This window comes from Loxodonta africana, chromosome 15 (genome assembly GCF_030014295.1).
Source record: "Loxodonta africana isolate mLoxAfr1 chromosome 15, mLoxAfr1.hap2, whole genome shotgun sequence".
Lineage (NCBI taxonomy): Eukaryota > Metazoa > Chordata > Mammalia > Proboscidea > Elephantidae > Loxodonta > Loxodonta africana.
The window spans coordinates 21784847-21812161 of NC_087356.1; the positions used below are offsets into that span (position 1 = coordinate 21784847).

General features: G+C 37.3%; 1 protein-coding gene across 5 annotated transcripts; it reads left to right on the top strand.

Annotated features, from left to right (window-relative positions):
* Positions 1–9309: 9309 nt before the first annotated feature.
* On the top strand, positions 9310–26796 carry ETAA1 (ETAA1 activator of ATR kinase). 5 transcript variants are annotated; one of them, XM_023552705.2, is made up of 6 exons: positions 9310–9738; positions 10835–10963; positions 11236–11312; positions 13872–13984; positions 14230–16289; positions 21073–26796. In XM_023552705.2, the coding sequence occupies exons 1-6, from the start codon at positions 9438–9440 to the stop codon at positions 21189–21191; spliced, it is 2799 nt and encodes a 932-aa protein (XP_023408473.1). In that variant the 5' UTR covers positions 9310–9437; the 3' UTR covers positions 21192–26796. The 5 variants fall into 5 exon arrangements, with proteins under 5 accessions (XP_023408473.1, XP_003413698.1, XP_064124734.1 ...); XM_003413650.4 differs by having other exon boundaries at positions 9310–9660; XM_064268664.1 differs by having other exon boundaries at positions 9550–9660; positions 10839–10963.
* The last annotated feature ends 519 nt before the right edge of the window (positions 26797–27315 follow it).

Genomic DNA, 27315 nt, shown 5'->3' on the forward strand with positions numbered 1-27315 from the left:
TACCAACATCCACAGACGGAAGTCCCAAGAGTAACTTAGGATCTCCTTCTAAGGTTGTTGTTGGTTGCTGTCAAGTCAATTTTGACTCATAGTGACCCCACTGACACAGTAGAACTGCCCCACAGGGTTTTCTAAGCTGCAGTCTTTAAGGGATCAGATTGCCAGGTCTTTCCCCACAGAGCCACTGGGTGCGTTTGAATTGCCAGCCTTTTGATCAGCAGTCAAGTGCTTAACCATTATGCAACCAGGGTTCTCTTTCTCAGCAGCCTCCCCATGTCCCAGCCACAGTAAATTTTCCCAGGCTTTCTTTTCCTTGGAAACCCTGCAGCTGCTAACCGAGAGGTCAGCAGCTCAAATCCGCCAGGCGCTCCTTGGAAACTCTATGGGGCAGTTCTACTCTGTCCTACAGGGTCGCTATGAGTCGGAATTGACTCGACGGCACTGGGTTTGGTTTTTGTTTTTTTTTTTTTTTTTTCCTTTAATATTTACAGCTTGGCTTCATTTTTAAGCCCATAACCTACGGTATAGGACTCTCCAGGTCCAATTCTAACCTTAACAACTGAACTGAGAGACTTAAAACTGATGAAAAGGATTTGAAAAATAGGCAAGACAGGCAAATGGTAAAGGAACTGACATTACTTAACCAGAGAAAGGGAGTGGAAACAGAGGTGACAGTTGGTGGTGGGCTGTAGCCTGCTCATACCAGCTCACCAGAGTTGATTTGTAAATGTTCAGGAATTCCGTGAGCTGGCTGTTAAACACAGCCATTAGTCAAAAGTAAATTATGAAAACTTACTGTTAAATAAATCATATGACAGACAAAAGTAATACAAAGGGGCACAAGGACAATTTGGGGGGGTGATGGATATGTTCATTGCCTTTGATTATGGGTAAGCTTTTATGGATGTGCACATGTGTCAAAATTTATCAAATCGACCCTATAGGACAGAGTAAAACTGTCCCATAGGGTTTCCAATGAGAGGCTGGTGGGTCAGAAATGTTGATCTTCCGGTGAGCAGTCAAACTCTCAACCACTGCACCACCCTAAATATATGCAGTTTGTTGTATATAAAGTGCATTGTTGTTGTTGCTGTCCAGTCAATTCTGACTCTTGGGACCCCCATGTGTGCAGAGCAGAGCTGCTCTATAGGGCTTTCAAGGCTGTGACCTTTCGGAAGCAGATTGCTGAACCTGTTCTTATGAGATGCCTCTGGGTGGGTTTGAACTCCCAATCTATCAGCCACCGGTCAAGCACTTAGCCATTTGTGCCACCCACAGAATATACCTTAGTAAATTGATTTTAAAAAGATAATACTCAAACTTATTCTTCCGGTTTTACTGCATCATATTTTTTTAAGCTTTAGAGGATGGATACATATATTGTATCTGGACAGTGGAGATACTGTATGTTATAGATTGAATTGTGCCCCCCAAAACTATGTGCATCAACTTGGGTAGGCCATGATTCCCGGTATTATGTGATTGTCCACCATTTTGTCATCTGATGTGATTTTCCTGTGTGTTGTAAACCCTATCTCTATGATGTTGATAAGTTGGGATTATGGGCAGTTATGTTAATGGGGCAGGACTCAATCTACAGGATTGGATTGTGCCTTGAACAAATCTCTTCTGAGATATAAAAGAGAGAAGACAACAGAGAGACAGGGGGACCTCATACCACCAAGAAAGCAATGCCAGGAAAAGAGCTCATCCTTTGGACCCAGCGTCCCTGTGCTGAAAAGTTCCTAGACCAGGGGAAGATTGACTATAAGGACCTTCCTCCAGAGCCAACAGAGAAAGCCTTCCCCTAGAATTGACACCCTGAATTTGGACTTTTAGCCTGCTAGACCTTGTGAGAATAAAGTTCTGTTTGTTGAAGGCATTCACTTGTGATATTTCTATTATAGCAGCACTAGATGACTTAGACACTGTATAGTGGTATGCTACCCCACGTCACTTCCCAATCTCACATTCATAATGTCACTTCACCCAACCACTGCCGTCAAGTAGATTTCTACTCATAGCAACCCCATAGGGTTTCTGAAGCTGTAAATCTCTACAGAAGCAGACTGCCACATCTTTCTCCCTCAGGGCCACTGGCGGTTTTGAATCGCTGACCTTTCGGTTAGCAGCCGAGTGCTTTAATCACAGCACCACCTGGACACCCAGTGTCACCATAGTATCTCAAATTAGCCATAGCGGGAGTATTTACAGCACGCAAAGTGGCAAAGACTTAAAATCAAGGCTTGATTTATTGTTTCATTGATGGCCTAGACTTGCAGTGATGGAGAAACTACATTTTGTGGCTGGCATTTCTTGGTTCACAATTCATGACTCCCAATAAGAATTGAGAAATAATTTAAATATAACCCTTGATCTCAAGCCTGGTGCCTTTGCTTTGTCTTAGTTCAGTATTTTGGGGTATAAGGAACAGAGACCAACTGTTATTAGTATAAGGAAAGGTAGTTTACTGTGAAATCACATATGGAGAGAGAACAGAAAACTCATGGAAATCCACAGACTGGAATCACAATAGGACCAGGGTTAGGGGCATTGGAGCTGAATGGCTTCAAGGTATCAGGAAACAATAGATGTTCCTTGCAGTGGTCCTCTGTCAGTGTAGCTCTTCCGTCCCACTTTCAACAGACTTCTTCATAGTTTCATGCTTCCCATGGTTTTGCACATGGCTGTCTATCAAATTCTCAATTCAAATCTCCAAGAGGGAATATGATTATCTGAATGTGGGTTTTTATGATAGTCCAGTGGTGAAGAGCCAGGCTATGAACTGGTTCCTCAAGTCAGGGGTCCATACCTAGTCCAATCTGTTTTACCTGATTGCGGCCACCTGGTCACCTAGGTGGGAGGGGAATGGCTGTGGCAAGATGGTTTTAAATATAATTGCCAGTAAGTCAGGACTGAGGAAAAATGGGGCCAGCATTTCCCCAGGTGCATATTGGGGTATACTTAAGAAAGACAGAAACAAGGCTGCAAAAAATCTCTACTCATTTTGTTACCTTTCAATTCTTTCAGATGGGGCCCTTTATACATAATGTAACAATAGCACATTATGATTTTGTTGCTTTTTCTTGAAACAAAGATTTCTCACAATTTGCCATTGATCCAGTAGATATCATCATAACATAAATGACTTAATCACACTACAGTAGCTCCTTAGCAACACAGACTCTCAGTGTCAGTTTTTTGCTTAACAATCCCTGTCAAACTTACGGATAATTTTTGCAAGTTAAACAAGGAAGAGTCTAACTCCAGTTCATTAAAAAGTTTTCAGTCATATTAAGTGTTACTTCTGTGTATGTATTATTCAAATAGCTAGAAAAGCTAGGTCTTGGAGTTTTGGAGTTTTGAATCATATTGCATTCAACTGTCTACAGGGTGTTATCTTTTGTTTCCTATGAAAACCATTTTATCAAGAAGTTAATTTGCTGCAATTATTTCAGTAGTTATAGTCAGGAAGTACATTGAATTTGAACTACTTTTAGAACTGTAACAGATTGTATAAAGGAAACTTTCAAGCTAAAACTTATGAGAGTTTCCTACCACATAGTGATCACAGATTACAGGCATCCTGGGTGTACTAACGTAGCAACACACGTCTGTTCTTTGTGCTTTTGTTGTAACCTTTAACAATGGTTACTTGGGCACTATGGAATTTGGACAGTTATGGGAAATCATTCACTGCTATTTTATTTGCAGCATTAATATGTTTTAAAGGATTACTACATGCTATTACTCCTATGCACAGTGCCTTCAGGTCAATACTCCTATGCACAGTGCCTTCAAGTCGATTCCTACAGGCACTATTAAATTCTTCAAACTCCTTGAGCTATTTTCTAAATGTGAATTGAGCATTTCTTAGGGTAAATTAAGTCTTTTGGACAGCTTTGATGCCATCTATTTAACAGAGTGTTGTCGTGGACATTTGGCATTTTTTTCCCTGCTTCTGGGATTGTTGGTCGGTTCAGAAGTGGCAAACAGTCTTCCTGTTAATTTAGACAAGTGGGTGGTCAAAAAATTAGAGTTTTAAGAGATGTAGCCTTACTTGTATCCCAAGCAGCCATCCTCTGTTATAAATACATAAAAGTAAATGATGGTTTTATATGTATAAGGAGCCCTGTTGGTATAATGGTTAAGAGCTCAGCTGCTTACCGAAAGGTCAGCAGTTCAAATCCACCAGCTGTTCTTTGGAAACTCTATAGGGCCATTCTCCTCTGTCCTTTAGGGTAGGTATGAATTGGAACAGACTAGACAGCACCTAACCTAACAATATATATATATATATATATATATAATGTACACACATATATATGCATACATATACACATATATACATATAACCCAGAATCACCAATATATAGGTTAAAAAAAATCTCAGCAAGAGAAAGTATTAGTAGAAAGTCAAGGACTGAGAAAAAAGACTGGAATTACTTGGTTATAATAGACTACATAATTGCTAGAGCAGAACCTCAAATTTCGTTCTAGGATTCCTGTCAACCAAAATGAAGAAGGAAAGCAGAATAAGTTACAAATATAGAAGAGCTCCTTGTGAAAATAAAGATTTTTGCTTTACATTAAAATTGTAAAATGTTTTTATTGATAACTATAACAAGTGCACAGAAAAGTACACAGAAAGAAATGTACAGTTCAATGAATTATCACGAATTGAATGTTCTTGTAATCAACAACTAGTACAAGAAAATGAACAAAGCCAACACCTTAGATGCTCCCCTGCTTACCTCTACCCCTTTCTAATCACTCGCTATTCTTACCTCTCAAAGTAAACATTATCCTGATTTTTAAGGTAACAACTTCCTTGATTTTTTAAAATTTTACCACTTAAGCTTACAACCCTATATATTATAGTATAATTTTGCCTGTCGGAGTTTATGTTTTATGTCGTATTACGGACATGGGGCAGGGGCGTCTGGCCTTATTTGCTCAACTTTATGTTTGTGAGATTTATCCATGTTGTTGCATGGAGCTGTAGTCTATCACTTGCATTGCTATACAGATATGTGTCACTTAACCTCGTTTGGGCAAGTCAGACTGCATATCTGTCTTTGTTCCCATGAGGTTATCCCAATCAGTAGGGAGATCTGATCCATCTCCCACTAGCTCTCTGGTTAACACTTCTGTCCCAGCCCTAGGGCGCCAGCGGGAAGAGGGTCGCAGTGCCCATTCATGTTTGCCTGTCCCACCTGCTCACCTCAGGCAGACAGCGTGGCCAAGGGGCATAGCCCATCAGGTGCTGCCCACTCAACCCAGGCTTTCTGCATATAATGCCCGGGCCTGAGGTTCTGTTCCTTCCATGGTGGTGGCCACTGAGTAGTCTAGGCTGAGGTGGGCTGGGCTGGAGGAGTTTAAAGCCCATTAGAGGAGATGGGGAAGGCACGCAGGAAGGAAAGAAGGGAAGGCAGCCAGTAGCCCACAGGGCAGGTAGGTGGCTAGCTAGATTGCAAGTGTACTTGTGAGTGGGCAGATGGGGGTCAGGAGCTGCTCTTGGAGACCACTGGTGGTGACCACATAGGGCCAGTGGTAGTAGAGCCAAAGTTTTCTTAAGATCTTTGGCAAACCAGCTGAGGCTCGGGTCCTGGCCTCCTGGTGACTGTCCTGCACACCTCTCTCCTGTATATAAATGGTGTTCACTCAATGTCCAACTCACATAACATCCTACTTCACAGAACATATGGTGGACATTAAGGAATGCATCAAAGCCCGTTGCCATGAGTTGATTCCTACTCATGGCAACCTTATTTCACTGTGTGAATAAACCTCAATATATTTACCCATTTTACTGTCGAAGGGTATTTGGTTTGCTACCGTTCTCAGGTAATATTGAGTTTTACTGTTAACAGCATTTTTAAAAAATGTTTCTTGATGTGCAAGTTCATGTATTTCCATTGTTTATATTCCTGGAGGTGAGGTTGCTAGATCAAAAGGTCAATAATGCACACTCTGTTTTCCAAATTTGTTATATCGAGTTATACTCTCACCAGCAGTATGAGGGCTCCCATTGGTTTATTTCCTTGATATCGGTATTGTCAGTCTTTCTAATTTCAGCCATCTAGTGAGTGTGCAGCAGTATCTTACTGTGGTTTTAATTTGCATTTTCCTGATAACAAATGAGGCTGAGCATTTACCAGGTACTGTTGAGTTGATTCCAACTCGTGGTGACCCCATGTGTTTCAGAGTAGAAATGCTCTATAGGTTTTTCATGGCTGTGACCTTTTGGAAGCAGAACATAAGGCCATTCTTTTCAGGAGTCTGTGGGTGGATTCGAGCTGTCACGAGAGGAGTTAGTAGCCCAGGTCTTAACCATTTGCATGATAGCCTTTTCAAGTATCTTGGCCATTTTTCTTGTAAGTGGTCAGTCTTTTATATATTCTATATAAAAACAAAAAATCAATCTCATTGCTGTCAAGTTGATTTTGACTTATAGTGACCCTATAGGACAGAGTAGAACTGTCCCATAGGGTTTCTAAGGAGCAGCTGGTAAATTGAAACTGCTGACCTGGTTAGTTCTTAGCCACTGTATCACCAGGGCTCTCTCTCTCTATATGTGTATATATTGTTGTTGTTAGGTGCTGTCCAGTCAGTTCCAACTCATAGTGACCCTATGTACAGCAGAAGGAAACATTGCTCAGTTCTGTGCCATCCTCACAATCTTTGTTATCCTTGAACCCATTGTTGCTGCCACTGTATCAATCCATCTTGTTGAGGGTCTTCCTCTTTTGTTGACCCTCTACTTTGTCAAGCATGATATCCTTCTCTAGGGATTGGTCCCTCCTGATAACATGTATAAATATAGAGAGAGAGAAAGAAAGAGAGAGAGAGGAGGTTTTTATCAAGGAAATGGCTCATGTGGTTGTAGTGGCTGGTAAGTACCAACCCCCTGAGTCAGGTTGCAGGCTTCTCCTGACTGAGGTAGCTGCAGGGGCTGACAAACCCAAGATCTGCAGGTCAGACTGCAGGCCACTGGCTTACAGGCTGCAAAGACCAACAAATCCCAAGATCGGCAGGTAAGCTGCTAGCTCAAGTCTCAAGAACCAGAGGTCAGATAAGGATCCAGAGGGAGTAAAAGCCAGTGGGTTTTCCCAGAAAGTCCTCATATACTGGATGCAGGCCGCGTTCCCAAGGAAACTCCCTTTGAACTGATTGGCTGCTCATAGCAGATCTCATCATGGAGGTGATTGCATTATATCAGATCTCATTGTGGAGGTGATTTCATCATTACATAGCTGCCAAACTACATCATAGCTGCCAAACCACTGAGAATCATGGCCCAGCCAAGTTGGCACACAACCTTAACCATCACAATAGGGATCAAGTTTCTTTTCTTTTTCTATTGGAATATCACATTGACAAAGTACTACTTATTTTCAAAAAGTTCTTTTCCCACTGCTCAGGAGGGTCACCTTTGTCATAAACCAAATGTCCACTTTGGCAGAGATCTGTTTCCTGGGTATTCATTCTGTTCCTTTCCTTTGTCCACCCTTTCACCATTACTACACTGTCTTAACTACCATATGTCTTAGTCATCTAGTGCTGCCATAACAGTAATACTTGAACAAAAATAAATTTATTTTCTCACAGTCTACTAAGTTACAAGTCCAAATTCAGGGTGTCAGCTCCAGGGGAAGGCTTTCCCTCTCTGTCGGCTCTGGAAGAAGGTCCTTGTCCTCAATCTTCCCCTGGTTGAGGAGCTTCTCAGGTGCAGGGACTCCGTGTCCAAAAGACACACTCTTGTTCCTGGTGCTGCTGTCTTGGTGGTATGAGGCCCCGCACCCTCTGCTTGCTTCCCTTTCCTTTTATCTCTTGAGAGATAAAAGGTGGTACAGGCCCCTCCCCAGGGAAACTCCTTTTACTTTGGATCAGGAAGGTGACCTGAGTAAGAGTGGTGTTACAATCCCACTCTAGTCCTCTTTAGCATAAAATTACAATCACAAAATGTTGGACAACTACACAATACTGGGAATCATGGCCTAACCAAGTTTACACATATTTTGGGGGGACACAATTCAATCCATTACACCATACTTTTATAATGTCTTGATACTTGGTAGATATCCCACTTAATTATTCTTCAAGACTATCTTGGGTATTTTTGGCCCTTTGCATTTTCATATCAGTTTTAAAATAAGCTTGTCATGTCCCTAGAAATAAATAAGCCATCTAATGAAAAAGTACTGCGATTTTTAATGGATTTTCTTTGAATCTATAGATCAATTTGGAGAGATCTGACATTGTAACAATACTGAGTCTCCCAACTCACTAAAACTGATTAACCCTCCATTTAATTGGATCTTTCACTTTTTTCAAAAACAGCTTTTTCCCCCAAAAAACTATAGTTCTCTCCATAAAGGTGTTACAATCTTTGGTTAAATTTATTTCTAGTTATTTGACATTTTATATGCTATTATATTTCCTTTAAAATTCACTTTTATGTTTATTAATGATATATTCCAACATGGGGAAACCCTGGTGGTGTAGTGGTTAAGTGCTACGGCTGCTAACCAAAGTGTTGGCAGTTCGAATCCGCCACGTGCTCCTTGGAAACTCTGTGGGGCAGTTCTACTCTGTCCTATGGGGTCGCTATGAGTCGGAATTGATTCCACAACACTGGGTTTGTTTTTCTGGTTTTTATGTTCCAACTTATAGGACAGAGTAGAACTGCCTCACTGGGTTTCCAAGGAACAGCTGGTGGATTCGAACTGCCAAACTTTTGGTTAGCAAATGAACACTTAACCACTGAGCCACCAAGGCACCTCCTACTAGTAGGAATTGATTGGACAGCAACCAGTTTAACGATATATTGAAACAGTTGAGCTTTGTATACTTACTTTTTATCTAGCAACCTTGTTATTTTATTAATAATTTATTCCTACTTTTAAAAAAGTTCACGTACATAACATACCATCTATGAAAAAATAGTTTTATTTCCTTTCCAATCTTTTCTCTTTTATTGTCTCTTCTTGACAAATACAAAAGGCCACAATAATGTGTATCTGAACAATGCGTACTTCTATTTGTAAGCTGAATTAAAAAATGCTGGTGAAGTCAACCAAGCTCCCGCCATCACTACACTGGCCAGACTAACGCCAAAAGCCAAAACCAAAACCACTACAGACTAAAAAATAAAATGACCCCTAAATTCCCTGCCAATCAGGAGCAGTCCGAGCATCTGAGCCTAGGACTCCCCCAAGCACCATCAGGTCCGGCAGCGGAAGCGCGTACCGCCGGAACCCGGACCGCTCCGCCTCCTGCCTCGGCGCAGCCAATCAGCGGCCCCCTCTTACGCGGGGGCCCACCGGCCAAAATGGCGGCGGCCGTTGGCGTGGAGTCCCGTTCCTAGTGATGTTGCTCTTCTGGCGTTGTAAAATATGAAAGGAGAAGCGACTCGTGGAGGGGGGCCATAGGCGATGAGTCGGCGAAGAAAACATGGGGACGGCCCTGGCCCGAAGGACTCGCCGCGCCAAACGGCGGCGGCGGAGGACTTCAGCTCGATGGTCGAGCCAGGGAGGAGGCGGCTGAGGTCGACCTGCGGTTCCGGGCTCCGCGGGGCCGGAGAAGGGCTTCCCCCGCCAATGCGGCAGCAAGAGCAGCCTCCAGCAGCTGCTTCCTGCAGTAAAAGTAACCCTGAGGGTGAGACGTCGGCTGCGCGGCCTTCCCGGGCTTCTGCGTTGCAGCCCCACAGCCCAACTTGCAATCGGGATACGTGGGGTGCGGGTAGAGCCTGAACTGTGTTTTCCTTCTCTGGTCTTCGCCCCTCATGAGGCCAGGAATAACCCAGTGCCACTTCTCCCACGGTTTTAGTTCCAGAGTTTGAGAACTGCAGCCTTAGGACTGACTGCCCACCCCCTTGTCGTCTCTGCACAGGCTTGGGTCATGAGGTTTACCTGTTTGGGGTGGTCTGCTTTCTAGTCGTCAGCATTGGCGGAGCGAGGAGAAATATCTGAGCGGCCCTTTGCCCTCAACTTTTTTCCAGGGGAGTTAATTTCTTTTTTAATTCCTTTCCCTGAGTCGCCTTAGAAAAGAAGCTACGTGAAAAGTTTATTGCTCTTTCCTCTGCGTCTTAGTAACGCCACTCCTCTTCAGGAATGAACCGGAAATTCCTACGTATGCTAACCCTCAAAGTAGTAAACTAAGGCCCTGTAAATTTCGTTCTGATCGATTTTTGGTTTTCCATTTTAAAAAGCTTGTAGTAAACCCTGGCAGGAATTGAAGCCCATACAAAGACTTTTTTCTAGAGTGTCTTTAAATACTTTTGTCCAGTAATGCAGTTCTTAAAATCAACAAAAACAATTTTATGTAGAAATGCGAAAGTGATAGAAAAAGCTTCTCAAGAAGTAGATCACTAAATGCTTTTTGAAGTAATCAGTGTAGGTTGAATAGAGTTGGTGAAAAAGGGGCCACACAGACTTTTTGCTGAAGTTTCCATGGGGATACATTTGACTTTTGAAACACTAGTAAATTACGAGTGGCTCCCCAAGGATTCCAGGACCCAGTGGTAATGAATAAATCACAGTGGCTCCCGAAAGACTCCAAGACCCAGTGATAGTATCATTCATAGAGCTACTAGGTTATCTAAAAGCGTTTGATAATATTCTTAAGTTAAAACGCCGCATTTGTGAAATGCACAGATTTTTATGTGAAACAACCATTTCAGTTGTGCTTAAACTAATCATCTCTGGGAGAAAATTTTATATTGGACATTAAAAAGTAGCCTAAGCTGTTACTTTTTGACGTTTGGGTTTTATGAAGTAAAATGTTTTAAAATGCAATAATTGTTATTTGAATCATACATTGTTTTACATAGAAAGGTATGAAACACCAAAGAGAGTGCCGAAATTGGATTCACTGTCATCTGTCTTCAGTTCTCCTAACGATCCAGATGGACTAAATGATATCTTCTGGGATCAAAATTCTCCAATGACAAAGCAGTTAGGTAATTCATTATTAATGTTTTTATGTGTGTAAATATTTGATTAATGCTTAGGATTTAACTGAAATTTCAGTTGGCTGACACCATCTGGAACTTCGATATAGCAGATGTTTTTTGAGAATTTCATGTTATTTTATCACTATAATATTTATGTGATGTCGGAGTGTGTAGTGGTCTAACCATGCTAATTAAATCATTTTCTAAGAAGTGACAGCTGTTTTTTAAAAAATTAAGTTTTTTGTTTACAATGTATAGAAATGTCTTTGTTTCTTTAGGTAAAGGAAGAAAAAACCAGATTTACACCACAGATAGTGATGAGATTTCACATATTGTTAATCGTATTGCTCCTCAGGTAAATATCACTAGTTTTATAGTTTACCTTAAAACAGTGAAAAACGTGTCACAAGTCTGTGTGCAGCTCATAAATGAAAAAATAATAACATTTTATCTTTTACAATTCTCTTTTCCAAAAATAGGGCAGTAAAGATCACTTTTACCTTTTCTACTTCCGAAATGCACGGTTTGACAAAAGGAACATACTATGAAATTGGTAACATATGTTTTTTTAAAAGTATATGTTGGTTTAATATTTTGAGTGATTTTGACTAAGCTTTGCCCTTACTTTGTGTTTAATGTTATTTGTTTAATATATGGCAGTATTTTTCAAGTTACTGAAATAATAAGAATAAGGCAATTCATTAAACGTCTTGAGATTTTTTTGTGATTGAAATTTGCTTATTACCTGTATTTTACCTTTTCCTCATTTAAGCAGTTCTTCCTAATACTTAGTGCCTTATAACATCATCAAGAAACACTTGTGAAAGTGGAAGGAACACTGGATTTGGAGTTAGTTCTGAATCTGCTCCTTTGTTGGATGCCCTTTGTCAAGTCACTTAAGCATTCAGTACCTCAATTTACTTAGCCATATGCTGGAATTATTTCTTGTCTTACTCTCCTCAAGGTATTATGAGGATTAAAATGGGTAACATATGTTAAAGTCAAACAGCTAGCCCAGTCAAATCTGTTGCTACTAGCTCTACATTCCATGTTTGGCATGTCACAGTAATTCATTTTACATGGGGTTCATTAGTTAAATAGTATTTATGCTGTGATACTACTTGTGTTACAGGTTAACAATAGATCTTTATTAATTATGGGTTTCACATGAATGGAACAAATAAAATGTGTTTGATCTAGCCAGCCTAAATAGTGATAGAAAGATAGTTGAGTAAATTTATGGAATCCTTTACCTAAATGGGCTGGAAATAATAGCTCATATAAAGAAATGGAAACAGTATGCAAGTGGTAGCTCGTGTAAAACAAAAAAGAAAAGTGAAATTAGTTTGGTTTTCAATGTTACCCCCGTCAACCGATCACTTTTAAAAAGTATATAAATCTTTGGGAGTATCAAGATCTGTTTAAAAGCTTGTGATGTTTTCAGAATTTGTTCTCAACATGGAACAGGTATTCATGTTGTTTATTTTTAGGTTAGTTCTTCTCTTCAAATTATTTAATTTCCCCTTAATGTTTTCAGAGGTGGCATATCTTCTTTTAATGTACACTTGCATTTTAATTGACAGCCATTTCACTTTCTTCAGCATACTTTTCATACAGTGTTGTTTGATTATGGTAGATATCTTTGTATCAGATTGATACAACTTTATACAGTGTACTCTTTAAGATTAAACAAAGAAATGTGTTTAAGTACCATGTACAGCACCTGGAATATAGTGAGAATCATTGTTATACAATTTTTAATAATGAAATATAAGAAATATAATATTTAGAAATAAGTAGTCATACATACAATGTATGTATATATAAAGTTGGACATTATAAAGTTGTCATAATTCTCTAAAAATTGAAGGAACTTAAAATTACTCGCTAAATGGGCAAAAGTTCATAATTAAATTGCTAAGAATGTCATTTTCCATAAATTCAAAATTGTGTTGGAACAAAAAGGGGAGAATATTACATAGACGTGAACTGACATTTTGCTTAAGTCCAGCATTGTGGTAGGTGCTGAGATATTTTAAGAGTCTTTGCCTTCAAAAAAAAAAAAAAAAATTCAAGTAACCTATAATCTAGGGATTTGATTTTTCCTCTTTTGTGTGGTAGTCATTTTGTTCATTCTAGGTAATAAAAAAATAGAGCAGAAAATGTGTCTTCTGTTTGATTTGTTGATTTGGTTTCTTATCTAATACATAAAGCTCATTCTCTAATTTTTACATGGTCAGGTGACTGAAGGGCATAGCAAAAATATCCAGGACTAAAATGGCCTTTTCCTTGCTTTTATCTGGGTTCAACTTCTTTTTTTGCTTCCTCTACTTATTTTAGTTCTTATTCCTGTCTCATTGTCAACATCATTTCTCACCTTGGTCCTACTCCTCAGTTCTGACCCCAATTCCATCCAAGTGTTCTCAATTCAGGTCAACATGGATTATTCACTTTTAGGTAGAGATTACAATGGGGGAGGGGAAAATTTGGAGAATCAGATGATAAAGTATTCCATATGTATCTTCTTTTATTCTCAATTTTGATGACTTATGCCATACAGTTTATTTCTGATACTAATGTTTATTTTTACAAATATTTTAAGAAAACTGAAATAAGTTATTCAGTTTTTGGATAAAACATGAGCTTTTACTATTAAATATGCATTTCATAAATAATTTAATATTTAAAACTTTTTTTTTTAATTAGGAATCCCTAATTCTGAATTTTTCTTTTCCTGAAACATAAATGGATCGCTTCTGACTTATTATTGCCATCTCATTGTTTTTGAGTTTGTTTGGTAACTAACTCTTAACAGAATTTATTGCTTTTGGAAAAAGTTCAAAGTAGTTAAAGTTTGTTTTCTTCCTTTCTACCTTTTGTGTGTGTGTGCATATTTTTTCCCCTTCTGCTAAAGGATGAAAAACCAACAACAAACTCCATGTTGGGCGTGTGGATTGGTGAAACTGCTATTCCTTGTACTCCCAGTGTAGCAAAAGGGAAATCAAGAGCAAAAATCAGCTGCACTAAGTGAGTTCAAACTTTTCTGGGATTCAGTGAAGCAAGTATTTTTAATAGTATTCTATTTTGGTTTTTGTTCATGCGTTAAAATGACTAGTACATTCTTTCCTTAGTTCTGACATGTAAAATTTTGAAGTTAAAATAATTGTGTTAAAGTTTCTATGTTTTAATATATGAAAACATGTTAAAAAAATTGAATATTTATAATGGCTCTTAGAACATTTCTCAGTTATAATTTTTTTAATATTTGATAGGTTAAAAACACAAAATCAAGAAGAAGAGCTTATGAAGTTGGCAAAGCAATTTGATAAAAATATGGAAGAACTGGATGTGATTCAAGAGCAGGACGATAGGAATTACAATTTTATCCAGGTGATTTCAGAAACAGAGACCTTAAATGATTATAAAGATAATGTAGAAATGCAGTCATTATGTCATATAGTTCCCGAAATAGATACTGTTATAATAAAGGAGCCAATGAGGGGAAACACCAAGATATCTGTGGGAGATGATCAAAATAGCAGCCACAAGTCATTTGACCAAAGTGTTGAAGCAGCCTTTAATGCCATTTTTGATGCCTCCACTCAGAAAAGTTGTGGGCAATTAAGCCAAGATCTGCCTGATTCTTTTTTGAACACCAGTAACACTACCTTTGGACAGAAAAGTACTTTGAAAGAGAAGATCATTACTAATGAAACTCTGATCAGTGTAAACATGCAAAATAAAACCCCGGAATCACTTTCTTCTCAAGTAGATACTCCCATAATAACAAAATCATGTGTGACTTCCTCTACTAAGGAGCCAGAAACTTCTAATAAGCACAATCATCCATTTGCTGCCAGTGATTTTGAGGAGGATTGGGAAAAATTACTCAGAAATGAACCTTTTGTGATGCAAAACGTAGAAATGCCTGAACTCCTTCCTGTGCCTAAAACAACTCATGGTGCTGCTCACAAGGGTATTTATACTTTTAACAGGAAAAATGATAGAAGTCAATCAGGAATGAATACAAATCTAGATGCCAGGCTAAGTGACTCAAAAATTTTACCAGATCGTCCTTCAAGGACATATAACAGAGAATTAATAGATGCTGAAAAACATACATTTTTGCCAGACTCAAATGATAAACCAAACCGATTATCATCCTCTAGAAATAAAATGAAATTTGAGAAATCTTTCAATAAAGTTATTATTCAAAACAAAATTCAGGATTGTGCACTTGCATATAGTATGGGAAAAATAAAGGAAGATACCCCTACTAAGTTTACTCCTACTATAAATGCTTCTGAAAAGAAGTCTGTTTTGAACACAGAATGTTTTAATGAACGAAAATGTAAGCCCATTTTTAGTCAGCCTTTTAAGACACCTGCTAATACAGATCTTTTTGGCTCTGCACCTTCAGCCAGTAAAACCAAATCAGATGGTCAGCCAAATCAGGATAATGCAGCAGATTTAGGCCCTTTCCTGGATGACTGGAATGATCCATCCTTTGCCAGTGAAGTTATTAAAGCATGTCATCAATTAGAGAACACCTGGGAAACAGATGATGTAGACGATGACTTGTTATACAAAGCATGTGATGATATCGAAAGACTAACTCAGCAACCTGACATTAGAAAGGAGAGCAAGACATCAGAAACTACAGTTGAGACCAATAATAGTTGGAAACATGGAGCTACAAACATGTGTACTACGTCTAAGCAGGGAAGTCGGTTGGTGCAATCAAAGCATTTGAATCTGGGCAGCATCACAGTGCAAACATCTTCCTTGACAAATAGCTCACAAATAGATAAATCAATGAAGATGGAGAAAGGGGAAGCCTGTAGAAATTTGCCAAGTATTTCAGGTGCCACAACCAATTTGACTTTGTACTCTAAGACCTCAAATGATGAGATCAAAAATATGCATGTCTCTTGGAATAACACTGATGTTCCGAAAAAAGTGAGTAGCTCCAAATTGATTCTTGCCCGAAGTTCAAGTTTGGATGTGAGTTCAGGTCACATGAGTTCAGTAATTCCTACCACTAATAAGAAATTGAGTACCCAGCCTCTGTCTCACAGCACAGGGACAGATGAAACGCAGACTCATCTTCACAAAACAGTTAAATTTTCAAAGTACACGTTCACCAAGATGAAAAATTCTCAGACTCGTTCTCAGTTTAATCAAAATTGTGCAATAGGAAGTATGTCTGATACCAAATTTACACAGAATTTAGAGGAAAATAAAACTCCACCTGTCAACGCATTACATGAGGAGGCTTTTCAACAGCAGCCTTTGACAGAACTCTCTGAAACTTTGAAACAACCTTCAAAAGGTATGTATGAAATAATTTTCTTTTAAAAGTATCATTTTAGAAAGTAATTTGTGTTTCGAGTTTGTGTAAAGTATAAGAGAAAAACCATTCTATGGTGTTTAACTGTTTCTTAAAGGGATTCTTAAAAATAATTGAGCCCTGGTGCTGCAGTGGTTTAAGAGCTGTGGCTGCTAATCAAAAGGTTGACAGTTCAAATCCACCAGCCACTCCTTGGAAACCCTCTGGGGCAGTTCTACTCTATCCTGTAGGGTTGTTGTGAGTTGGAATCTAGGGCAATGGGTGTGGTTTGGTTTGGTTTTATACAGAGTGGCATATTTTTCAAAAGGCTACATGAATTCTTTCCTTCCACTTAATATAGTAAGTGGCAGATAGTAGGCATTCAGTAAACTTTATTGAGTGGTTTATGAATTATTTCCTGGAAAATCACACTTTTAGGAATATGTATTCTTGTAGTTTTAAGATTGTGTTTACTAAATATCTCACTGTATCAAAACTTGAGTATTCTAGGTCTACTTTTAGCAAAGCATTGAGGTGAACAGTATCTGAAAATTTAGAGCATTCTGAACACCTTTGCTGATATAATATCTGATATAAAACTCAGTTGGGGCAGAATTGTGATTTATTTACCTGATCTAATCTGTCACCTTTAATTTTTCTCATTCCTCTCCCCCTCCCGAATTCTCTATTCTGTCAATGTGTTCCATGTCTCTACCTCAAAAAATGATTCTTGAGACTATACATTATTCTCATTCTTTACTGCTGCCACCCTTGCCCAAGCCAAGACTACTTGACTACTGCAGTTTCTAGACTAGACTACTGCAGTTCTTTCACCTGTCCTTTTCAATTCTAGTCTCCACACAGCAGGGTAATCTTTTAAAAACATAGGCAAACCTGGCATTCCTATGCTTAAAACAACCGTAAGTGCCGGCCTATCATATTTAAATAAAATACTGACTTTACCCTGACCTACAAGGTCGTGCGTTACCTCTCCTTAACCTGCCTGTCCATCCTATTCTATTCCACTTTTTCCTCTGCCTACTAAACCGCAGCTATATCCGCTGTCTTTCACTTCTTCAAAAAGGATAGTTTCTTTCCTGATTCAGAAACTTTGACCATGCAATCCTCTTTGACTAAAAAGTACTCCTTCCTGACACTTGCCTCTTATCCTACCCTCTTTGATTGATGCCTTTTTATCTTTTGGTCTCAATTTAAGTATTTCCCTCTCACAGAGGCCCTCCTTGACCAGTCTGTAAGTCACCTTTCTCCTTGTTATTTTCTATCTGTCTTAACTTCATTTTTTTAAAATCACAGTTTGCAATTAAATATTTATTTATAATGGCCTGTCTTATAGGTGAATACCATAGCATATGGCACTTAGAAGAAACCATGGTGGTGTAGTGGTTAAGTGCTGCAGCTGCTAACCAAAGGATCAGCAGTTCGAATCCGCCAGGCGCTCCTTGGTAACTCTATGGAGCAGTTCTACTCTGTGCTCTAGGGTCGCTATGAGTCGGAATCGACTCGACAGCACTGGGTTTGGTTGTTTGGTTATGACACTTAGAAGGTGCTGAATAAATATTTGAATGAACATCATGCAATATGATGTGAAGAGTCTGTTACTCACTCATACCGTTACACTTTTTAAAAGGACATAGAATATCTGGCATAACTCAGTGCTTGCTTATAGCCTCATGTCTTCTCAGATGCTGTTTCCTTCACCAGAAACATAGTTCCCTCACGTCCACACACCACTTGTCTTCTAAGATCCAGTGTGTTTCTAACCACTGAGGGTGATTTGGATTCATTTTCTTTGGGTTTCTCCAGTATCCTGTGCTAATTTTTGTGGTAGCATTTACTGTGCTGGTTTGTAATGATAGATTTTCTTAATTAATCTCTAACAGTTTAACAGTATGTGATCATTTTTTGTTGTTTAGATTTGAGATGATGCTTCCGTTGGCATTACTGCTACCGCTTTCCTATTTCAGTGACCCCTTTTTAAAAACTTTTTATGACGATTATGTGCTAGTTTTTTTTTTGTTAAAGCAGTACAGAATAATTTGAAGTAAGAAAGCTAAGTCCCCTGTTTTTCCTTTCCTAGAGAGAGAGAAATAGTCCTCTCTTTCTCCTTTCCCCCTTCAGAGGAAGCCATTGTTAACAGTTTGGCACACATCATTTAGTATTTTCTATGCATGTAACAGTGTGTGTGTATGTGTACACATACATTATTTGTGTGTGTGTGTTTGTGTAGATTTATTATATACTGTGTAACTACTATTTGACAGCTTGCTTTTGCTTTCACTTAGTACAGATTGCATCTGTCATTTTATTGACTGTTAGTAGTATGTCATTATGTGGATGTACCATAAATAATTTAACTATTTCCTTAATGATGTTTGTTTAGATTATTTGTGGTTTTTAGTAATCACAATACTATAGTGAATATCCTTCTGCATAGATACCTTATACAGTTGTATTTTCTAATTTGTAGAAAATTAATGTCAGAGAATGTTTTGAATTTTGAAGGATATAACCAAATTGCCTTCCAAAAAAGCTACAGTAATACAAAAAAGTTCTTACCAACACTGAAAATGAATATTTATTTACATTATAGCCCACATTCGATATTTTGAAACTTTTTAAATGATTGTCTATCTGTAAGAATTTTAAATATTTAAATTTATATTAAAGTGAGTATATTGTAAGTAATTGGACCATACCCGTATTTCATTAAAGACTAAATCTCTTTGGAGTATGTGAATTTCCCCAAAATACCTATTTATTATCGGATCTGGTTTTTTATGGATAAATAATCTGCTTTCAGTTTGCTTATCAGTTTTTTCTTTAAATTATTGATAACACATCATCTCTTAATTACCACTAACCTTGTTGATATTTTCTATTGTTTCTCCTTCCTTTTATTTTAAAATGCAAAACCCACTGAACTATATCATTGCTTTAAGGCTGGTGTTGACAGACTAGCCAGTCCAGATCCAGCCTGCAACCTGTTTTTTGTACAGCCAGGAAGTTAAAAATGGTTTTTACATTTTTAAGTGGTTGAAAATAGACCAAAAGAAGGATATATTTCATGACGTTTGATAATTATATGAAATTGAAATTTCTTTGTTCACAAATGAAGTCCTATTTGAACACAGGCACTGTATTTGCTTATGTATTATATATGGCCGTTTCGATGCTATAATGGCAGAGTTGAACAGTTGCAGCAAGAAACCGTATGGCCCCCAGAGGCTGACATTTTTACATTCTGATCCTTTATAGAACAAATTTGTTGACCCATGCTTTAGGATAAAAATTAAGAAGAGCCATTTTTGCTTTGTACCTTGCAGTAGTTTGAGACTTTTATTTTTAGATTGAGTTAAAGCAATCCCATTTCTGATTATACCAAGATAAGGAAGGGGAGACAGATGATGTATTTTGGGAACATTATTCTCTTAGTTAACAAGAGAAATGTTTTATTAACAGGTAAATTCTGAGTCTTTATCTAGGTGTCAATATAAATAATATTTCTCTGCTGACGGTGTTATGGTTCTTACTTACTTTTCTGAAAAACAATTTTACAACATAAACAATATTACCAATGAAAGGTGGTTTGAGTATGTGTCAGGGTGATGGTCTTAAATTTTTTTTAATATTTAAATGAGACAGTAGGTTTGTTAATTTTAAAGTTTGATTATCAACATTACATAGATAATCTCATATTTTAGTTAAAAGTGACTTAACTGTGGAATTAAATTCACTCTTTTAGAACTCTGTTTTAGCAGAAAAGAAATTGGATGTGTTATTAAAGTGGAACTTACATTCCTTTACTTAATTTAAAACTTATTATTTATTTTCTAGTATATTTATCTAAAATATACACTAGGGTAAGTGGAACTTACATTCCTTTACGTAATTTAAAACTTATTATTTATTTTCTAGTATATTTATCTAAAATATACACTAGGGTAAGTGGAACTTACATTCCTTTACGTAATTTAAAACTTATTATTTATTTTCTAGTATATTTATCTAAAATATACACTAGGGTATGCTACATAAGAATATATCAAAATACCTTCACATTTTTATATATTAAAAAGGCATTAAAATTATAGATTTTATTCTGGTATTCTGCTTTTTCAAATAATTTTCTAATGTTTATATAAAAAATGTGTATTCCAAGTAAATATATAATCTTTAACAGTGAGTAACAGGTGGCCACATTTAAATTTGTCAACATGAGAGATTTCACTTTGAAAGATTTCCTTAGTGCCTAAAATGAAAGCCTTGTAGCTCTATAGAGAAAAAGATATCAATATTAAGATAGCTTATCTTGTAGTAAAAGTGCACTATTGAGGTATTGATACCAGTATACTTTGATATCCATTATATTTTGACTACTTTTATATTAAAATTTATATAATATTTAAAATCCCAGATTGTTTATTTTTAAAACGCATTCATTTGTAGATTATATGAATTGGATACTAGTTCCACAAGAGTTATTTGGTGGGTAATCAGAATAAACATAGATTTTAATCAAATGAATTTTATCACTGTGTAAAAGAGAACATCAGATGGGGCAGGTCAATCAGCGCTTTATTTTCCTTTGACCTGGATGGAGCACTCCATCTGTATGTATGTTCTTGGGATCTTACATCTGGTGGTAGCTCAGTGTGATTTAATAGCCAAACCAGTGTGGCAGATCTAGGTATTAAAAAAGTAACCATACTCAGATTGACTTCACAGTATATCAAACTGATGTTTGTATGTTTTGTTTAATGTTTAGAGGAAGAAGAGAAAAATAGAAAATGTTCTCCTGAAGAGATTCAGAGAAAGAGACAAGAGGCACTGGTTCGAAGGATGGCCAGAGCACGAGCATCCTCCCTAAGTGCAGCTCCCACTTAACGTCTCTAATGGCATGTTGGTTGGAAGACTTACAAAGACTCTTGATGACTATCCATGATAGGAAAAAAATTTTTTTTCTTGATTTCTCTGTGAGAAATTTAATACTGAATTATAAAGCATGGACTTCTTTATTATTTAATAAATCAGTGTTTGCAATGGTAAATGAAACCTTTCCTTGCAGATGTACGTAAAAGTAATCACATGTAAGTTTTGAGAATTCGAGAAAGTTAATTATGTACTAGAATTTTACAGAGGGCAGCGATTATATTTTTAAATACTGTGATTGCAGAGGGCCCTCAGAGAGTAGGCGGTCTGCTTCATTTTTATTGTGGTAAGTTTTTTCCTAATACCACGCTTCAGCTTGCTAAGATCATAGGGACTATTTTATGTAGTTTTACTTTCAATAACTGCTGCTTAAGTTTTTTTTACACATTTCTGAATTTTAATACTTCCATGTTTCTAGGAACATGGTAGGAAATAAAGGACTTATTTATTTGTAAAGAAATTACTAATTTTTTAATATTTTAATATTCCTAAACATACGTTTTGAAAACTTTCCAATATTTTTAGGGAATAATACTCATTTAAGTTACCTAGTTTAGAAAAATAGAAATAGTAGGTTGCCTGTATAAGCAGTGTGGCATCCTTGACGTTCTGACCTGGCTAAAATCCCAGAGGTATTCTGGTCGAGCTTTATTATTGTTTAGGTGAAAAAATGAGTGCTGGGAATCTCAAAGTCACAAGGCAGGTTGAAACCGTGCGGGGAGTAGGGTGATGTCTTTGAATGCCTAGACAGTTATACCATTTACTTCAGAGTATTGGTACATAATTTGAGGGAACATTAATTATTTTATAGTATAAAACTAAAAAAAAAAGTAATTAGAAGCACATTAAGGACTGTTTAATAATAATGCTTATTTCTACTTATTTTATATTAAAGAATTACTCTTTAGGATATAAAATTGAAGGTCTTTTTTCTTTTGTTTTCCATAACTATGTAATTTTTCTCCTTGATTAATATACTGACTTTACTAATTTCTTCTCTACTACTCCACCCCCCCCCCTTTTTTTTTTTTTACCTGTTTGGAACTTGCTGAGCAAAAAATAGAAATCTAACCAGGGGGCACAAGCAGGAAAGGCATTTTATTACTCCTACATGACTTCTGAAGAAAATTACAGATGGGAAGCACCTATCATAGTATTTACCACTATTCAGATACCTCAGATCTGTGGTAATACAGACATAATTATACCCATTTTAAGTTATTGCTGTGTAAGCATATGTCATTTTCTAAATTGTACTTTCACACACACAGTGGAGTAACACATACTGAAACCCATAAACCCGTTGCCATTGAGTCAATTCCGACTCACAGCAACCCTAAAGGATGGAGTCGAGCTGCCCCATAGGGTTTCCAAGGAGCGCCTGGTGGATTCCAACTGCCGACCTTTTGGTTAGCAGCTGTAGCTCTTAACCACTACACCACCAGAGCTTCCAAACACATACTAGGTTACCTTTATTACTTGTTTAAGGATACATAGTAACCTCAGTAAATATAGGTCATTTTCTATGTAAGAAAATGAAGAACTGAGACTGAGAACCTTTATCTTTCCCTAAAGCGTCTATACTGTGTTCTGCTCCTGCTTTGGATATCTATCTCTTTGCTTAAGCTCTTTCCTGCTTACCATTTGCTTCCTTTGAAGTGCCTTTAGCTTGTTTTTTGTTTGTTCATTAATACTCAGCCTGGTCAGTCTCAGTTTCTCTGAAACTTAGCTGAGCCGCCTCCCTGGAATTGATTTCTTCTATCTGATCATGATGGTATTATTCCTTGTATTATTCATAGGGCAGTTCTATAACGCTTTATGTGTTCTGTTTTGTATGTCTTATAGTAGTGTTTCTAAAACTTATCATTTGGTGTCTCTTTCGTTTTTTTGCCCTCTTCTCATACAGCCTATACTGTTAATTACGTGATAGTTTTCTTAAAAGTCATCTCCGTTCTCTTTAAAAGGAAACTTTATAGCAATTCTGGATGGTGGGTGGTGTAGTGGCCCAGGACATCTGAACCTGACCATGTTTGGGTTTTTAGGATTACTCCTGCTGTTCATAACACTCTGTTTTTCAATCCTCTGATCCGTCTTCTTTATCCATTGTTGGAAACACCACAGGTTGAATGGCTCGTGAATGAGCAAGCAGAAGGCTGCCTAAATAGTTTGGCTTGGCTCTTTTCCAGTCTCAGGGAATCTGTCTCCACAGTGAGATGGGACAACTGGTAGGCCTGGGAGCTCTGCTCCAGCCCAAGCACCATTGCTGTTTCTGTGTCTCAGGTTCACCTTAGAAAGACTGATGCCAATAATGCCATTATTGCAGGGACGAGCTTATTGCAGAATAAATCCTACTCTTATTACTCTTTTCCTGCTGCAGATAGGCAGCCCTGATCCCAGAAAGACTTGGATTGCTTATTACAGTCTTAGTCAGTGGCATGCAGATAACATACCACATCTTGGGAACCACTGCTTTATCTCATTATACATTATCCTATTGTCACTAGCTTTTTGAGTTAGTTTTTTAAACTTCTTAAGTTCGTTGGTAAGAGACACCGTACTCATCTCTGTCCATCCAATACTGATAGTAGTTACTTATGAAACGTTGAATGGATTTGGGCAGCTTTGCCCCACTTGAAGCAACTTGACTTTGCTTCTCTGAGTTTAAGAGTTGAAAATCTTTCTAGGAACAGTTTAAATTTTTTTATTAAACATTTAAATAGGACTGTACTGTCGTGGCCAACTATACTGTCATCTATAGAAACTTCACAAGAACTAGTGGCCTATAGAAATTACCCAAATCTACAGGAAGTGTAGCGTTTCAGGCACGGTGCCAAAACTGGCATGAGAATTCTGTAGTTCCCTTAATTTTATAGCTCAGGAGAATTGTCTCTTAATTCCAACTTCTGTTACAAATTATTCCTGTCTTTTATATGACAGTGGGTGGGTGTATGTGTGTTGATTATATAAATCCACAGTCACTTTTTTATATTATTAAACAGAGAAATACATAAGATGTATAGCTAATCTAAAATGTCTTCATTGCGCTTTATTATTTTAGTAAAGCCTGGGTGTTCTGGTTTTAAATTATTGGGGAAAACTTTATTGCCTGCCAGTGGCAAACCTCAAGCTGCTAGTAAAACTTGGGTCCTGGTAATAAAATTAAAGTTTCTGGTTAGATGCACACTATATAGAGCAGTGGTATTCAAACTTCTTAGTCTTGGGCCCTTTTTACAGTCTTACAAGTGGAGGACCCCAAAAAGCTTTTGCTTATATGTGTTATATCTACTGATATTTACCATATTAGAAATTGAATATTTGTTGGTTTATTTAAAAATAAAATCATTAAATGTTAACATGTTTCTGTGAAATTAATTCTCTAAAACAAAAAATTTAACGAGAAAAGTAGCATTGTTTACATTTTTGGCAAATCTCATATCTGATTATAGAAGACAGCTAGAGCCATATGTTTCTACGTTTAACTTGTTGCAATATGTCGTTATGGTTGAAGTATATGAAAAAAGCCCAGTCTCACATAGATACATAGTTGGGAAAAGGATAAGTATTTTAATAGTCTTCAGATAATTTGGATGTCGCCAAAACCTGAGAAGTGGCAATTTCTTAAAAGTTAGTTGTGACTTTTGTTACTAGCTGAGATGGAATAGCAAAGAGTGGATTTACCCTTCCTACTGAAACAGCCAAATTCAAAACAAAAACAAAAAACCTGATAACCTACATTAAAAATGGATTTCAAGATCACTTCAACAAATGAATTGAGCCCTAAAATTTCTCCAGCTTTCTGGGCTGTGATGCAAGGAAGGGGAACTGAGACAGAACCTAGCAGACTCTCTAAGTTGAGGAAATGGAACTGAGAGTCAGGAGAGACCAAGACAGAGCTCACAGGACAGAGGACCAGTGAGGAGAGAGTACACAGAATTCCAGAGGTCTATAGAGAAACCCTCGAGCATTTAGCTCAACTAATCAATGCATGTATGTGAAGAAAGGCATATGAAAGGATTAGAAGGATCAGTGTCTGGTGCTTACATGGGCCTAATAACAGCGCCTGTTCCCACAAGCCGCAGGGGACTGGGTAGTTCTTGCTTCAGTAAACCAAGACAAAACCAAACCCTTTGCCATTGAGTCGATTCCAACTCATAGTGACCTTATATGTTACAGAGTAGAACTGCTCCATAAGGTTTTCCTGGCTGTAATCTTTATGGAAGCGCATCACCAGCCTTGGAGCATCCATGGAGCTGCTTAGTGGATCCTAACCAACAACAGTTGACCAGAAACTGTGTGTGCCACCGGAACTGCCTCATAAAAAAGGAAAGTAACTAGCCTTATATTGAGCACTGCTATGGCCCCTACCCAGCAAATCATAAAAACAAGATCCAAAAGAATCAAATGCATAACTGCATCCTAGAAGAAAGGTCAAAAATATTCATAGGAAAATAAAAAAATATCCAGCACCTAATGAGATAAATTTTACACTATCTGGCGTCCTATTAAAGATCAGCATGCAAAGAAAAAAAACATCAATGTTAATACTAAATTAAAGCTGACTTAGAGCTGACACAGATGTTAGAAATAACAGATAAAGACATTAGAAGTTATTAATACTGTATTCTATGTTTTCAAGAAGTTAAGTAGAAACGAGGATATAAAAAGGACCGAAATAGAACTTCTGGAGATAAAAAATAACAATGAGGTAAAAAATACGCTAGGTAGGATTAATGGCTGATTAGACTTCACAAAAGAAAAGGTTACTGAGCTTGAAGACAGCAAGGGACATTAACCAAAATGAAGCAAAGGAAATTTTTGAAAAGAGCATCAGTGTACTGTTAAATTCAAGCAGCCTATTTTATGGTTAATGGGAGCCACTGAAGGCGTTAGGTGTGGAAAGTAATAATTGCTAAAAGCTTCCAAACTTGATGAAAAATATAAACCCACAGATCTAAAAAGCTAGACAAACCCCAAGGACAAGAAAACGTGAATACGATACCAAGCCACATCATATCTAGTAATAAAGGGAAAATCTCAAAAGTAGACAAAAAGGCATGCTACAGACAGAGGAAAAAAGATGAGTACCAGATTTCTCACCAGAAACAATGCAAGTGAAAAGAGTGGAAGAGACATCTTTATCGAAAGAAAAAAATGTCAGTCTAGAATTCTGTACCCATTAAAGGTACCTTTCAAAAAAAAACGTAAAATAAAAGTTTTTATTCAGACATGCAAAAGCTACAAGAATCCATCACGTGCACACAAGAAATATCTAAAGGAAATCTTTCACACAGAAAAAATACTAGATGGAAATATGGATCTAAGCAAAGGAATGATGAGCACCAAAAATGGTTAACACGTGGGTAAATACAGTAAAACCTGTGAAAGCTAGAACTCGGGTAAGGTGGAAACCTGTCAGAGAAGGAAAACTCATCCCATATTGTAAGTTAAATGGCAAGAAGGGAAGGCAATCATTGTTCTAATTATTCTTTATACAAAAAATTAAAATACTTTAATTCTTGGTGCTTCTGATACTTTAAATTCTAGTGTACTAAATTAAATATTAGCTTTTTTATTTCACAGTACAGAGCTTAAAATTTTTTGGAAAAAATTTTGAAGGTCACAGAACACTTGTAAATTTTCCCATTGATTATTAAGGTGGATTTGCATGACTTCAGCTTGTATGGTCATTCCACTGCCATGGAAGGCATCAACTGCCTGTATACTATGGTAAATTATGTACACTGTAAAAAAATTATATCAAGTATTATATCACCTGAAAGTACACTGTGATAAGTTAAAGATGTGTACTATAAACCCTAAAGCAACTTTACTACAATAACAAAGGGTTATAGGTAGTAAGTCAACACGATATAAAACAGAATAATAAAAAATAATTGATTAATTCTAAAGAAGGAATGAAAAGGGAAAATAATGAACAACCAAAATATGAAAGAAGTAAAAGACCGATGGCAAGATGGTAGACTTAAAGTTAACCATATCAATAATCACATGAAATGTAAGTGGTCTTAATATCCCAGTTAAAAGACAGAATTTATAAGACCGTATAAAAAAGATGGGC

Bases quoted from the DNA above. Each gene is read 5' to 3' on its own strand.
- ETAA1 (XM_023552705.2), top strand. From the start codon at position 9,438: ATGAGTCGGCGAAGAAAACATGGGGACGGCCCTGGCCCGAAGGACTCG. The intron at 9,739-10,834 runs GTGCGGGTAGAG...TGTTTTACATAG, and splicing joins TTGCAATCGGGATACGTGGG to AAAGGTATGAAACACCAAAG. The intron at 13,985-14,229 runs GTGAGTTCAAAC...AATATTTGATAG, and splicing joins GCAAAAATCAGCTGCACTAA to GTTAAAAACACAAAATCAAG.